Source organism: Astyanax mexicanus, chromosome 21, assembly GCF_023375975.1.
Source record: "Astyanax mexicanus isolate ESR-SI-001 chromosome 21, AstMex3_surface, whole genome shotgun sequence".
Taxonomy (NCBI): domain Eukaryota; kingdom Metazoa; phylum Chordata; class Actinopteri; order Characiformes; family Acestrorhamphidae; genus Astyanax; species Astyanax mexicanus.
The window spans coordinates 38,556,213-38,570,995 of record NC_064428.1 but is presented as its reverse complement, the minus strand read 5'-3'; the positions used below and the strand labels follow the sequence as shown (position 1 = coordinate 38,570,995).

Below are 14,783 nucleotides of genomic sequence, written 5' to 3'. Positions count from 1 at the left end.
AGTTTAGACCGTGCCAGAAAATAATGTCTGTCTGTTATACTGCAGCTGTACACTGAATAATTTACACTGTATCAGTGTCATATCTTCATTTTTATCACATAAAAAGATAAAATAACACATTTACAGAAATGTGAGGAATGTAATCACTTTAGTGAGATACTGAATAATAAACCTGCTGCAGAAACAAGAGGCTGAAACTCTTCTGACTAAGAGACACAAAGTTCATTTCCCTCCAGAGGAAGAGGAACTGTCTGTGTTTATCAGAAATGACCTACAGTAGCCTTCTAATGAATGATCTTAAACTCTGATCTTAAACTCTGATCTTAAACTCTGATCTTAAACACAGATCATAAACTCTAATCTTAAACTCTGATCTTAAACACAGATCTTAAACTCTGATCTTAAACACAGATCTTAAACTCTGATCTTAAACTCTGATCTTAAACTCTGATCCTAAACTCTGATCTTAAACTCTGATCTTAAACTCTGATCTTAAACTCTGATCTTAAACACAGATCATAAACTCTGATCTTAAACTCTGATCTTAAACACAGATCTTAAACTCTGATCTTAAACTCTGATCTTAAACTCTGATCCTAAACTCTGATCTTAAACTCTGATCTTAAACTCTGATCTTAAACTCTGATCTTAAACTCTGATCATAAACTCTGATCTTAAACTCTGATCTTAAACTCTGATCTTAAACTCTGATCTTAAACTCTGATCCTAAACTCTGATCTTAAACTCTGATCTTAAACTCTGATCTTAAACTCTGATCCTAAACTCTGATCTTAAACTCTGATCTTAAACTCTGATCAAAGAGGAATCACTCACCAGGGATCAGGAGGAGGATGATGAAGATGAAGGAGATGAAGACGGTCATGTTTAAAACATCTACAGAAGATAAATAATATTTTCTTATACCCCACCCTTCAGCTTAACACTTCCTCACCCCCTCTGTCTTTCTCTCTCTCTCTGTATCTCTCTCTCTCACTCTCTCTCTCTCTCTCTCTCTCTCTTTCTCTCTCTCTCTCTCTCGTGCCACCCCGACCACTTCCTCCTGTCTGCTGTGTTCTGAGCTGAAGATGATCTGAGATCAGTTCTGAAGTTTATCAGTTAATGATTAAAGAGGATATTAGAGTATTGGACACTGATTCTAAATCAGAATAAAGAATATTATCACAGACCTTTCAAAGGAGACAAAATGCTACCAATTATGGTAAACTGAATCTGATTGGTTGCTGTGAACCTTCGGCTCTTTTAGGCTCTAGTAGACAGAATTTGATTGGTGTTTAAGCTCTAGTAGACTGAATTTGATTGGTGTTTAAGCTCTAGTAGACTGAATTTGATTGGTGTTGGTGTTTAAGCTCTAGTAGACAGAATCTGATGGTTGTATTTGGAAATAAACCCTGTTACAGAGAATGTGGTGTTGAGGTTTAGGCTTTAATGAACTAAATCTGATTGGTTACTGTTGAGGTTTAGGCTTTGATAGACTGAATCTGATTGGATGGTATGGTATTTAGACTCTAGTAGACTGAGTCTGATTGGATGGTATGGTATTTAGACTCTAGTAGACTGAATCTGATTGGATGGTATGGTATTTAGACTCTAATAGACTGAATCTGATTGGATGGTATGGTATTTAGACTCTAGTAGACTGAATCTGATTGGACGGTATGGTATTTAGACTCTAGGAGACTGAATCTGAATCATTAGTGATGTGCTGTGTAAAACTGATACTACAGCAGACTGTGGTTAAAGTGCTTCGTGTGAACTTTCTCAGTCACACCAGCATCCACCCACTGAGCCACAAGTTTCACAAGATAACAAGAAGACATGACAAGTTTATTCTCATAGCACATTTCATACACAGTGGCAAATTTAAAGTAACATGAACAGGAATAAAATACAAAAAATAGTCATAAAAAACAATGAAATATAATAAAATTAATCTTTAAAGGTCACCTTCCGTCGTTTTTTCTTTCATTTTAAAATGTCTAGTTGTGGTCTCTAGTATGAATGAATGACATGTGAGCCGTTTTTGTAAAAAAAAGTGCTCAGGTGTCTCTGTATAGCTCTTTTTTAATGGACTGTTTTAGGGGTGTGTCCAAAATGACCGGATTCCAGCTTTGCTCATGAATATTCATACATGCAAACAGAATGCAAATATCTCTCCTCTGATTGGCTAGGAGCACTGCGACGCCCCTCCACCGCTCTGCCGCTCACTGCCTCCCACCTCCTAACTGATGAGCGGTGATGTTGCGTCGCTTCAGCTCCGCCTCTGGGAGTTTCTCGAGCCAAGGTGGGCTGGTCTGTGAGTTTCTGCCTACGTAGGCAGAAAGATAATTCAAAATTCACCCGTTTTTCGGAGGGGGGGAGGGGGGATTTCTTTGCTTAGCTCCTGCAGACAATGGGGGCTGCAAAACAGTTTAATGTGCAGGTGTACACATTCAACTCGGAGAGACCTACTGTATTCCACAAAAAACAAGAAAAATCGGATTTTCGCGGAAGGTGACCTTTAAAAAGCAAGAAAAAAATATATATACACATATATTTAACCCTTTCAGAACCTGCATCCATTACAATGGACGTCATGTATTTTTTTATTATTAAATGTTTAGTTGCACATAAAACACTATTTGAGAGCTGTTTGTTGTCAATCAGAATGGACCAGAATGAACCAGCCAATGAACCAGTTTATAAACCAATCAAACAGTAGCCTGGCCCCGCCCACTGCAAAAACACTGTAAAAACAGTAGCCTGGCAGTAGTACTACTAGAGCCACTGAGACAAAATAAAAGCTAATTTTACTAATTTATTATGATTTAGTATCAAAAAAAAATTAATCATGTTTTTTTTACTGTTTTGAGACAGAAAATCAATATGATTTATAAAACATTGGAAATAATAAACAATTAAATATTTTAGTTAATTGGATTTATTTGCTATATACAGTAGATTTTATATAGTAGAATATTAGAGTATAATATTGTACTATAAAATCTATAAGCAAATAAATGTGGAGATATCACTGGAGATAATTCAGGTCTGAAAGGGTTAAAAGAATTGTTGACAGAATTTTCAGCTGGAGAATTATTCACATTATTTCAGCAATTTACAGGTATTTACAGCACCAGTCAAAAGTTTGGACACTCCTCTTCTCATTCAATGTTTTTTCTTTCTTTTTATGTTTTTTTTTTTCAATTGTATATTTAATATTAAAGACTACACTTTTAAGTTATACAGGAACACATGCTGAATTATTCTGTAAACAGTAAAACGTGTTAACTTTAGATTCTTCTAAATATCACATTTCAATAAATAAACCATAAATAAAAAAGTGTTAAATGAAAAGTTGTGTCCCTGCAAGGGATTTAAACCCATATCTGCTGGTTTATAAAATACATAAATACACAACTTGATGAGATACCACTGACTTATGATTTTTGGGTTGTAAAAACAGATAAAGCTCAAGAATAGGGAAAAAAAATCAGAAAGGCCTAAAAAGAAATAGACCCTAAAAGTTATAGCAGGAGCGGACCACCCCAAATGAAAAGGAATATAGGATTCAAACCCAGGTATTCCGGTGGGAAACATTGAAACTTAACTAGGTAGAACCTAAAAGCAAAGAGGTTAGATCTGTATATTTTCTGGATCAAATGGTCTACCCTGGTACTGTGGAAATAACTGTGAAAAGGATTTCTGCAGAAAGGCTCAAAGGTAGTATATAAAAAAAATGAGATCACCAAATAAGATTGAGTTTATTAAGATTAAGGCTCTGGAACACTAAATCGAATTGTTTGGCATTAAAGTTTATGATCTAGTATGCTGAACTCTTTTAGTCACGGTTGGGGATCAAACTTTGGTAGACTGAATCTGATTGGTTGGTGTTGGGGTTTAGACTTTTCTAGACTGAATCTGATTGGTTGGTGTTGGGGTTTAGGTTCTGGTAGACTGAATCTGATTGGTTGGTGTTGGGGTTTAGACTCTGGTAGACTGAATCTGGTTGGTTGGTGTTGGGGTTTAGGTTCTGGTAGACTGAATCTGATTGGTTGGTGTTGGGGTTTAGACTCTGGTAGACTGAATCTGATTGGTTGGTGTTGGGGTTTAGACTTTGCTAGACTGAATCTGACTGGTTGGTGTTGGGGTTTAGACTCTGGTAGACTGAATCTGATTGGTTGGTGTTGGGGTTTAGACTTTGCTAGACTGAATCTGATTGGTTGGTGTTGGGGTTTAGACTTTGCTAGACTGAATCTGATTGGTTGGTGTTGGGGTTTAGACTCTGGTAGACTGAATCTGATTGGTTGGTGTTGGGGTTTAGACTTTGCTAGACTGAATCTGATTGGTTGGTGTTGGGGTTTAGACTTTGCTAGACTGAATCTGATTGGTTGGTGTTGGGGTTTAGACTCTGGTAGACTGAATCTGATTGGTTGGTGTTGGGCTTCACTCTGGTTGACAGAATCTAATTGGTTGGTGTTGGGGTTCAGGCTCTAATACACTGAATCCAATTGGTTAATGTTGGGCTTCAGGCTCTAATACACTGAATCCAATTGGTTAATGTTGGGCTTCAGGCTGTAATAGACTGAATCTGATTGGTTGGTTTTGGGGTTCAGGCTCTGGTAAACCATATTTGACTGGTTGATGCTGGGATTTAGAGTCTGATAAATTGAATCTGAGCGGTTGGTGTTGAGGTTTAGGCTCTGGTAAACTGAATCTGATTGTTTAATGTTGTGGTTTAGAGTCTGATAAATTGAATATGATTGGTTCGTGTTGGGATTAAGACTCTGGTAGACTGAGTTTTGATTTCTGGGTGGATCATTTTCACAATCAGCTTCATCCTGTAAAAATAAACCAGAGTTGCCTCAATTTCAGAGAAAGTGTGATTTTCCTATTATAAAATCTTATTATTCACTGTTCACTGACCTTGACTCCTCCCACATCTGTCTGTGACCTATCAGAGATTACAGCATCTGAAAAGAAAACAGGAATGCACGGGTTTTATTGATGGTGTTTGTTTGTGGTTTCCTTTTGTGTAAATTTGTATGAAACCGCTTGAGAGAAATAAGAGAGAGAGAGAGATTGGGTTAATTAGGTTCATTTTACCTCTAGGTTTCCTTCTTTTACAGAGAAAGAGTAGAACACCCAGAGCGATTCCCAAAGCCTGCAGTGAAACCACCACATACAGAACAGCAGGACCTGGAATTAGAAATAACTATACAGTGTCTGAATAAAAGTAAGTATATAAGATGTTGAATATTGGAACTCTGGTAGAGAATCTGGTATTCAGAATTATATACAGTAGAAATGCACTGTTATAACAGCAAAAGCCTTATGAGACATTTTACAAATCTAATCTAATCATGTGATGTAAAAGAAAGTGATGAAGTGGTGTCCTCATATCCTGATGAGTCACAGACACAGCTTAATCCCAGAACTTTGTCTTATTGTTTGTATGAGCAGCTTTGAAGTTTCTCTTTATTTGTAAAATGTTTAAACTGTCAGGTTTTAATTTGGACAATTTGCTAGTATTTCCCACACCCTAGAGCTGGAACAAGGGGAGTTTAACTCTTTTCAGCAGGAGTTCAAGGCAGCTTCGTTGGAACGCATGAAGCCCTAAAACGTTTATATGCTAAAAGAAGCGAAGAGTTGGAGGCTGGACTGATTCTAAAGAAGTGAGAAGGGTTAAAACCGCTGAGTGAGAGGACTCGCTTGAGGCCGGGACAGCTGGAGAGGGCGCTAGAGGGTTCATAACTGAGCAAGGAGGAGGTGTGGGCTCCACGAGGTAACAGGTGGAGGCAGGGTGCGAGGGGTGCCTGAGGCACGGCCAACAAAAACCCTGCAGTACAGCTCCATAACTAGAGTACTCCAATATGTAGAGACACCCCACTGCCGGAGGCAGGACGTGGCACGGATGGAAAACAGCCGATGATACTCCAGGTACCCGGAGCCACCAAAATGCACAGCCAGATCCAAAATTAGCAAGAGGTAGTCATCTAATTTCTGCCTATGGTTGGGGAAGACGGAGCACATGACGTTGCGGTCGAATGAAAAAGCAAGGGCAAATTTGGGGACTGTGAGGATCCTTCAGCGCAGCAGCTGAAAAAGATCCATATGTGCATCCTGCCAGATCAGCTGGTGAAGATTAGGTTAGATCAGAGGAGGGTTGTTAGACCTAATTGGTTGGTTCAGGGTTTTAGGCTGTGTTAGACTGAATCTGATTGGTTGGTTTGGGGGATAAAGCATTGATAGACTGAAGAGCCAGACTTGGAATCACTGACTCTGCATGGCAGTGGTTTGCATCGTACTTGGAGGACCGTTCCTACCAGGTAATGTGGCAAAGGACAACATCTGCTCCATCCAGACTCTCCACTGGGGTTCCACAAGGCTCGGTGCTTGGTCATCTTCTTTTCTCACTCTATACTCTATGCTCTCTGGGTGAAATGATATCTAATCATGGATTCTCATACCACTGCTATGCTGATGACACTCAACTAATCCTTTCTTTTCCTCCTTCCGACACTCAGGTTTCATCCCGCATCTCAGCATGTCTCAGTGACGTCTTGTGTGGAGGAGTTCTCATCACCTGAAACTCACTCCACTGGCTTTCTGTTGCTGCCCGCATCCGATTCAAAACCCTGACTCTGGCCTACAAGGCAAAAAACGGACCAGCTCCTTCATACATGATGGCACTGATGGTCAACTCCAGATCTGTACCAACAAAGAGCTCTCAGAGCTTCCAGTACTGCTCGGCGCGAACCACCATCCCTCATGACCTAGAGAAAACAACAAACATCCAGACTCTTCTCTGTGCTGCAGGACCAAAGTGGTGGAACGAACTTCCACTGGTTGTCAGAACAGCAGAATCACTAATGGACTTCAAAAGCTGACTGAAGACTGAAGACTCATCTTTTCAAAGAGTTTCTAAACTAATAAAAAAAAACTCCTCCTAGGCTTCTAAACATGATCAAGCTTTGTGTATCTCATGATCCTAGTCTACAAACTAGCTACGAATATTTTGAAGTAACAACTAAGCACTGTTGTAAGTTGCTCTGAATAAGGGCATCTGCTAAATACCTTAAATGTAAATGATGTTATGATTTAGGCCCTGTTACACTTAATCTAATTGGTTGGTGTTGGGTTTCAGACTCTGACAGATTGAATCTGATTGGTTGGTGTTGGGTTTTAGGCCCTATTACACTGAATCTGATTGGTTGGTGTTGGGTTTCATGCTCTGGTAGTTATTGGCTACACTGTTTATTTAAGGTTGATGCTTGTTTAGTTGTTTTTTCTCTTTATTTACCTAAACCGACCTACAGAGATCATAACTAACCGGCAGATCGAGCACGAACATACCTGTAGAACCAGTAGAAGGCTCTGGTGTATTACTAAATGTGGTCCGGGGGACAATAGTAGACTTTGGATCATCTAGACAGAAGGAAACATATCAACATTATCTAATTTGATTAATTTATTTTTTAATTATTGTAAGGTTTTGCTGTTTATAAAGCAGCTGTTACTCACCTAACTTAACCAGCAGCAGAATCTCTGTGTAAACATCACGTTGTGGTAAAGATCTCTGTATCACACACCAGTATTGTCCTGCATCCTCTGATCTCAGGTCAGTGATGGTGATGGTGAAGACTCTGGCTGCTGTATCGTCTTTCAGAGAGAATCTCTGATCTTTAGCTGTAGATCCAGATTCAACAGGGATGTCTTTAGTTCCCCAAGAACATGCTCCTCTGCAGAGATACTTCATGTTGGTCTCATATCCAGAATCATAGGGACATCTGATCTCAACTGAACGTCCTCTGTGTCCAATAACAGTGGGTACATCACTGATTCCAGCTGTAAAACAAAACATTCAGAATTACAGAGTAATAAACACTGAGTTTGTCCGGTTAACAACCACCACAGATACAATAGCAACCACCTAGCAACACCTAAGCGACCTCCTAGTAACTGATTAGCAACACCTTAGCAAACACCTAGCAACAACCACCTAGCAACCACTAAGCAACACCATAGCAACCACCACAGACACCATAGCAACACCTTAGCAAACACCTAGTAACTGGTTAGCAACACCTTAGCAACCACCTAATAACCACTTAGCACCACATTAGCAACCACCTAGCAACTGCTTAGCAACACTATAACAACCAGCCACTAATCAGCACTGGGAATCACACTCACAGTTCCTGCAGGAATTGCAATCTAGTTTCAATCAGCAAATCAATAAAACCAGAGTGAAATTAAACCGGAGTGATCCACCATTCATTCCAGTTAAAAAGAGTGATTAAAAAACATTAAACTCTTAAACTATTATCAGTGAGGACTGTCAACAAGGCCAACTGTGCTCTTTTCATGCTCCGGCAACTGATGTCCAGCTGCATGAGCAGGATTTGAACCAGCGATCTCGTGATCATGTGTGAACCAGCAGCTCAGTATCTGTCTCTGCTGAGACGCACAAAAGCGCCACACTGTTAAGTTATGAACGTGAAAATCTCGAGCTCACCTGTCTCTTAAAGGGAATGATAACCGGCACACTGATTGGTTTATTTCATGTTATGCCCAAAATTAAACACACCCATGATTAATTAAGAGAATTAGTACATTAGACTTTTGCGAGTTTTGAGCTGTGCAAGGCATGCAGTATTTTTTTGCACCTCAAAGACACACCAAACTGCCCTAAATCCACCACCGATTCGCAGTTGACCAGTGCACTATAGGTCAGTAATATAGGGCCCTAAGTCTTAAGAAGAAAAATGTGATTAATGTTGATATTTAAATAATACTATAATGCTGCTAAACCGTATTGAGCATCTGTGGGGCATCCTCAAACAGAAGATGCAGCTCCTGTGAAGCTCTAGTGAACTCCACGCCCATGAGAGTTTAGACCGTGCCAGAAAATAATGTCTGTCTGTTATACTGCAGCTGTACACTGAATACTTTACACTCTATCAGTGTCACATCTTCATTATTCTCACATAAAAAGATATAATAACATATTTACAGAAATGTGAGGAATGTAATCACTTTAGTGAGATACTGAATAATAAACCTGCTGCAGAAACAAGAGGCTGAAACTCTTCTGACTAAGAGACACAAAGTTCATTTCCCTCCAGAGGAAGAGGAACTGTCTGTATTTATCAGAAATGACCTACAGTAGCCTTCTAATGAATGATCTTAAACTCTGATCTTAAACTCTGATCTTAAACACAGATCATAAACTCTGATCTTAAACTCTGATCTTAAACACAGATCATAAACTCTGATCTTAAACTCTGATCTTAAACACAGATCATAAACTCTGATCTTAAACACAGATCTTAAACTCTGATCTTAAACACAGATCATAAACTCTGATCTTAAACACAGATCATAAACTCTGATCTTAAACACAGATCATAAACTCTGATCTTAAACACAGATCATAAACTCTGATCTTAAACACAGATCATAAACTCTGATCTTAAACTCTGATCTTAAACACAGACCATAAACTCTGATCTTAAACACAGATCATAAACTCTGATCTTAAACTCTGATCTTAAACACAGATCATAAACTCTGATCTTAAACTCTGATCTTTAACTCTGATCTTAAACTATGATCTTAAACACAGATCATAAACTCTGATCTTAAACTCTGATCTTAAACACAGATCATAAACTCTGATCTTAAACTCTGATCTTAAACACAGATCATAAACTCTGATCTTAAACACAGATCATAAACTCTGATCTTAAACACAGATCATAAACTCTGATCTTAAACACAGATCATAAACTCTGATCTTAAACACAGATCATAAACTCTGATCTTAAACTCTGATCTTAAACACAGATCATAAACTCTGATCTTAAACACAGATCATAAACTCTGATCTTAAACACAGATCATAAACTCTGATCTTAAACTCTGATCTTAAACTCTGATCTTAAACTCTGATCTTAAACTCTGATCAAAGAGGAATCACTCACCAGGGATCAGGAGGAAGATGATGAAGGAGATGAAGACGGTCATGTTTAAAAAATCTACAGAAGATAAATTATATGTTCTTATACCCCACCCTTCAGCTTAACACTTCCTCATCTCTCTCTCTCTCTCTCTCTCTCTCTCTCTCTCTCTCTATCTATGTATCTCTCTCTCTCTGTCTCTCTCTCTCTCTCAGACCACTTCCTCCTGTCTGCTGTGTTCTGAGCTGAAGATGATCTGAGATCAGTTCTGAAGTTTATCAGTTAATGATTAAAGAGGTTATTAGAGTATTGGACACTGATTCTAAATCAGAATAAACAATATTATCACAGACCTTTCAAAGGAGACAAATGCTACCAATTATGGTAGACTGAATCTGATTGGCTTGTGCCGGCATTTTGTTTTGGTAGACTGAATCTGATTGGTGTTGGTGTTTAGGTAGATTAAATCTGATTGGTTACTGTTGAGGTTTAGGCTTTAGTAGACTCAATCTGATTGGATAGTGTTTGGGGTTAGACTCTAGTAGACTGAATCTGATTGGATGGTGTTGACTTGGACTCTAATATACTGAATATTTCATTTGTTGTTGGAGTTTAGACTTAATAAATGGAATCTAAATAATGTTCTTTAGTCACAGCTCTCCTCACACATGTCATTACGAGTCTCATCCTCTAGAGGTCAGAATCACACTGAAAACAAATTAGTATAAAGAGAACAGAGAGAGTTCATCTGAGATGATCTTATATGGAAAAGGATGGACAAAAGCTAGAAATCTGTAGATGTTCTAACAAGAAAGGCATCATTTACATCAGATTTATCTTTAATAGTTTTATTTATTCATACATAATTTCTGATTTAGGGAAGTGTATTTTGAACAGTCATTTCATCTCATATTTCCAACAACCTGTATTGTTATCATTCATATAATATTTTACATCAAAGTATTTGTAACACTGGATGAACAAAGCAGACTCCAAGATGTAAAAGAAAGGTAAGTTTTATTAGAAAAAAAGAAAATCCAAAAATTTTTGGAATAAAAGACAAAGAAACAAGTAGTAAACATGTACAGGCGCAAATCATAAGACTATAAGATCAAGCAATCAATACAAAATTGCAACAGCCGTTCGAAAAAGTAGAGTAAAGTAAATTAAAGTGAGATTCATAATAAAGAGGTGATCAATATCAGAAATCTGATGATGCAAACCTTTAGAAAGTTGTAATATTACTGAGGTGCTGTGTCAGAGTAAGGAGGAATTAACCTGATTGGTTGGTGTTGGGGTTCACACTATATTAGACTCACTCTGATTGGTTGGTGTTGGGGTTTAGAGTCTGGGAGATGGAATCTGATTGGTTGGTGTTGGGGTTCAGACTTTATTAGACTCAATCTGATTGGTTGGTGTTGGGGTTCAGACCCTGGGAGATGGAATCTGATTGGTTGGTGTTGGGATTTAAGCTTTGGTAAACTGAATCGGATTGGTTGATGCTTGGATTTAGAGTCTGATAGACTGAATCTGATTGGTTGGTGTTGGGATTTAAGCTCTGATAAACTGAATCAGATTGGTTGATGCTTGGATTTATAGTCTGATAGACTGAATCTGATTGGTTGGTTTGAGGATTTAGACTCTGGTAAACTGGGGTCATTGGCATGGAGGTTTGGTTTCTAGGTGGATCATTTTCATAATCGACTTCATCCTGTAAAAATAAACCAGAGTTACTTTAATTCCAGAGAAACTGTGATTCATGTTTCTCTTCCTAATATAAATAAAAAATCTTAATATTCACTGTTTACTCACCCTGACTCCTCCCACTTCTGCCTGTGACCTATCAGAGGTTACAGCATCTGGAAATAAAACAGGAATGCACTGGTTTTGTTGGTGATGTACGTATTTATGTGGTATGTCTGTGAATATGTATGGGATAGATAGATAGATAGATAGATAGATAGATAGATAGATAGATAGATAGATAGATAGATAGATAGATAGATAGATAGATAGATAGATAGATAGATAGATAGATAGAGTATGTTTATAAGGTTAATTTTACCACTTTTGCAGAAAAAGACTAGAAGACCCAGTTCGATTCCCAAAACCAGCAGTGAAACCACCACATACAGAAGAGCAGCTCCTGGAATTAGAAATAACTTTATAATGAAGAATTCTGTAAAGCATAGGTCGGCAATAGGCGGCCCGTGAGGTTGAACTATAATGAAAAAAAAAATTGGACTGTCCGTCTCAAAAATGCTCTTTATTTAGAAACTTAATTTTCCAAAACAGAAAAAATGATTCAATCTAATGATGCTTATTTGTTTCATCTGGACACGACGGCTGGATATGGGGGTGAATAAGCACATTAGCGATGTGTAGCATGAATGTTGGACAGCGCCTGATGCTGAAATTACAAAGTGGCCCTTAAAACATGGGTTTCAACTGGTGGGTTGCGAACCAAAAGTGGGTCGGGGGCACGTTCTGGGTGGGTCGCGGACAGGTGCCTGTTTATACTTTGCACTAAAAGCGGAGAGCGCGCGAAGCGGGGAAAAAACAACCATGGAGGATTTTTAAGTGATTGACACCACTAATATAAATATAATTTAATTTTGCTGATTTAATCTAATGCTGATATTTTTTTAAAGAACTTTTAAAAACTGAAAGGCATCCAGCAATATGCTTAGGGAAAATATCTGTAGTTTAAGCAGTTTAAAGTAATGCTGCTGTTTTTGTTCTTAATAAAGCGGCGCAGAGATTGAGATTACTCATGTCTGCTGTTAAATAAATACATTTAGTGATGATAATTATCCCTACCGAAAAAGAAAAAAAAAAAGTCCTAGTCGCAGACAGCTTGTAAAAAAATAAATACATACAATAAAATAAAAATGATTAATGCCAATCTGATTTTATACTCATCTTTTATATTGGAAAAAAGAGACAGAGAGAGTTTCTTACTAATGTTCTCTGAATGCAGAGATATGCAAAGAAGTATCTAATTTTGTGGGCTAATTTATTTTGTACAGTTTTGATATTTATTTTAGTAGTAAAAATGTATACATGTAGTTGTCATGTTTCTCAGTTTTTTATGCTCTTAAATTCACTTTGCATGCATATTTATGCTTAAATGTGTTTTGAAGGCTATTTTTCAAAATTAGATTTGTTTGTTTTTTATTCTATAAACGTGGGTCGCAACTTAATGACCATGCAAATGTGGCTCCCGGGCTGAAACCATGAGAACCCCTGCCTTAAAACATAGCTTCACCTTATTGTGAAAATTAAAACATGGCTTCTTTCAAACAAGCCAGACTTCAAACATAGTCTGTGAAAAGTAAAACACGAGTTTCAAACATAATGTACAAGTTATTTATTTGTAACTGTGGTGGCACCAAAAATGTAAACAATGGAACAATACAGTTGCCCTGTCAAATCGGACCAAATCCGAGCAAAAAAGAACGAAAAAAAAGGCTGAGTCCTTTTGTATCATGGGCTGGAGTGCTCGAAGCTCCTGAAACGACAGAGCAGACGTGCTACATTTACCTTATGCTTAGGAACGAGTCATTCATTTAAAATACAGTTCAGATTAGACACAATAACTGGTTTAGATTACTCACCTAGTGTGAAAAGTGGCATCTCCCGCTATCGTCACTATTTTTTGAAAATCTGGTGAAATAGACGTCACTTTAATCCTCAGACAGTTCTCGAGATTTTTGTGAGTCAGTCTATTCCTCTCGTGCGTTTTTATTGCATTCATAGCTGAAAAGGACGACTCATACACGTAGGTGGAGGGGAACATGGTCAGAGTGTAAAGTGCGATTGTCTTGAGGTTGCTGTTTTCCTCGGAGCATGGTAGGCCTACCCAAAAGCCCCACACAGACTCCGCACTTCTTAACGCATCTCGCACAACTGTTTTGTCAGTGCTCTCGTCTGTGGCTAAGGAAAAATAGTTTGCGCGACTGACACCGTCGATAATTGCACCCTGCACTGCATCCGACAGCACTTCTATGCAGCGGGCAGCGGACCTTGCAGAGAGGGACATCTGTTTCACTGACCCGATCACACCATCCATCGACTTGTCGGTATCCAGTTCCTCCAAAACTGTCACCATCATCTCCTTGAAGAGCTCTGCATCAACAAATGGCTTGTTGTGCTTTGCGAGTACCCACGATGCTTTTAGAGATGCACTGGTTACCTTCTGTTGGGATGTGAGGCCTCGCACCAGGATCCTGCTGCTGTGCGCATAACCACCTTTAAGTGCTTCGATTTTGCGCTTTCGTGCCTCTGTCTTCGGAGGGAATGCAACCTTGAAATAAGCATGCTTTGTTTCGTGGTGCCGTCTAATATTATACTCTTTGCATGCAGAGACACCCTCGTTACAGATCAGGCATTTCGGCTTTGCATTCAGAAAACTGGGGAGGATGAAGGCATACTTCTCTGTCCATTCTTCATTAAAAATTCTGTTTTCGCTCTCAACTTTTCGTTTAAGATTTTTTGATAGAGCCATTTTCTGTTAGATAACTGCTAGCTTCTTTATTCTGTTATTTTTTTTTTATTCGTTTGTTTTTTTTTATTTAACAAACAGGTATATCATTAATAGCGCCCCCAATGGTCAGTCCACAGATTTCACCCACATCAGCCCACTTGAATGTCTGCTTGTCATTTTAAGAGCGCCCTCCCGCCACCGCGCCCGCCAATCCCCCCCCCAACCGCGTCCGCCAATCCCCCCCCCCGCGGCCAAACTTAATTGCCGACCCCTGCTGTAAAGCATCAAAATTAAAATGAATTTTACTCAAATTCCATACTTTTAAATAATGATTGCTT

General features: G+C 38.6%; 1 protein-coding gene across 1 annotated transcript; it reads right to left on the bottom strand.

The window, feature by feature from the left end:
* Positions 1-4,011: 4,011 nt before the first annotated feature.
* Positions 4,012-7,840, bottom strand: LOC125785780 (uncharacterized). The gene is made up of 5 exons (XM_049469944.1): positions 7,522-7,840; positions 7,354-7,425; positions 5,104-5,196; positions 4,924-4,970; positions 4,012-4,838 (listed from the first exon to the last, which is right to left on the bottom strand). The coding sequence occupies exons 1-5, from the start codon at positions 7,754-7,756 to the stop codon at positions 4,533-4,535; spliced, it is 753 nt and encodes a 250-aa protein (XP_049325901.1). The 5' UTR covers positions 7,757-7,840; the 3' UTR covers positions 4,012-4,532.
* Between the last annotated feature and the right edge of the window lie 6,943 nt (positions 7,841-14,783).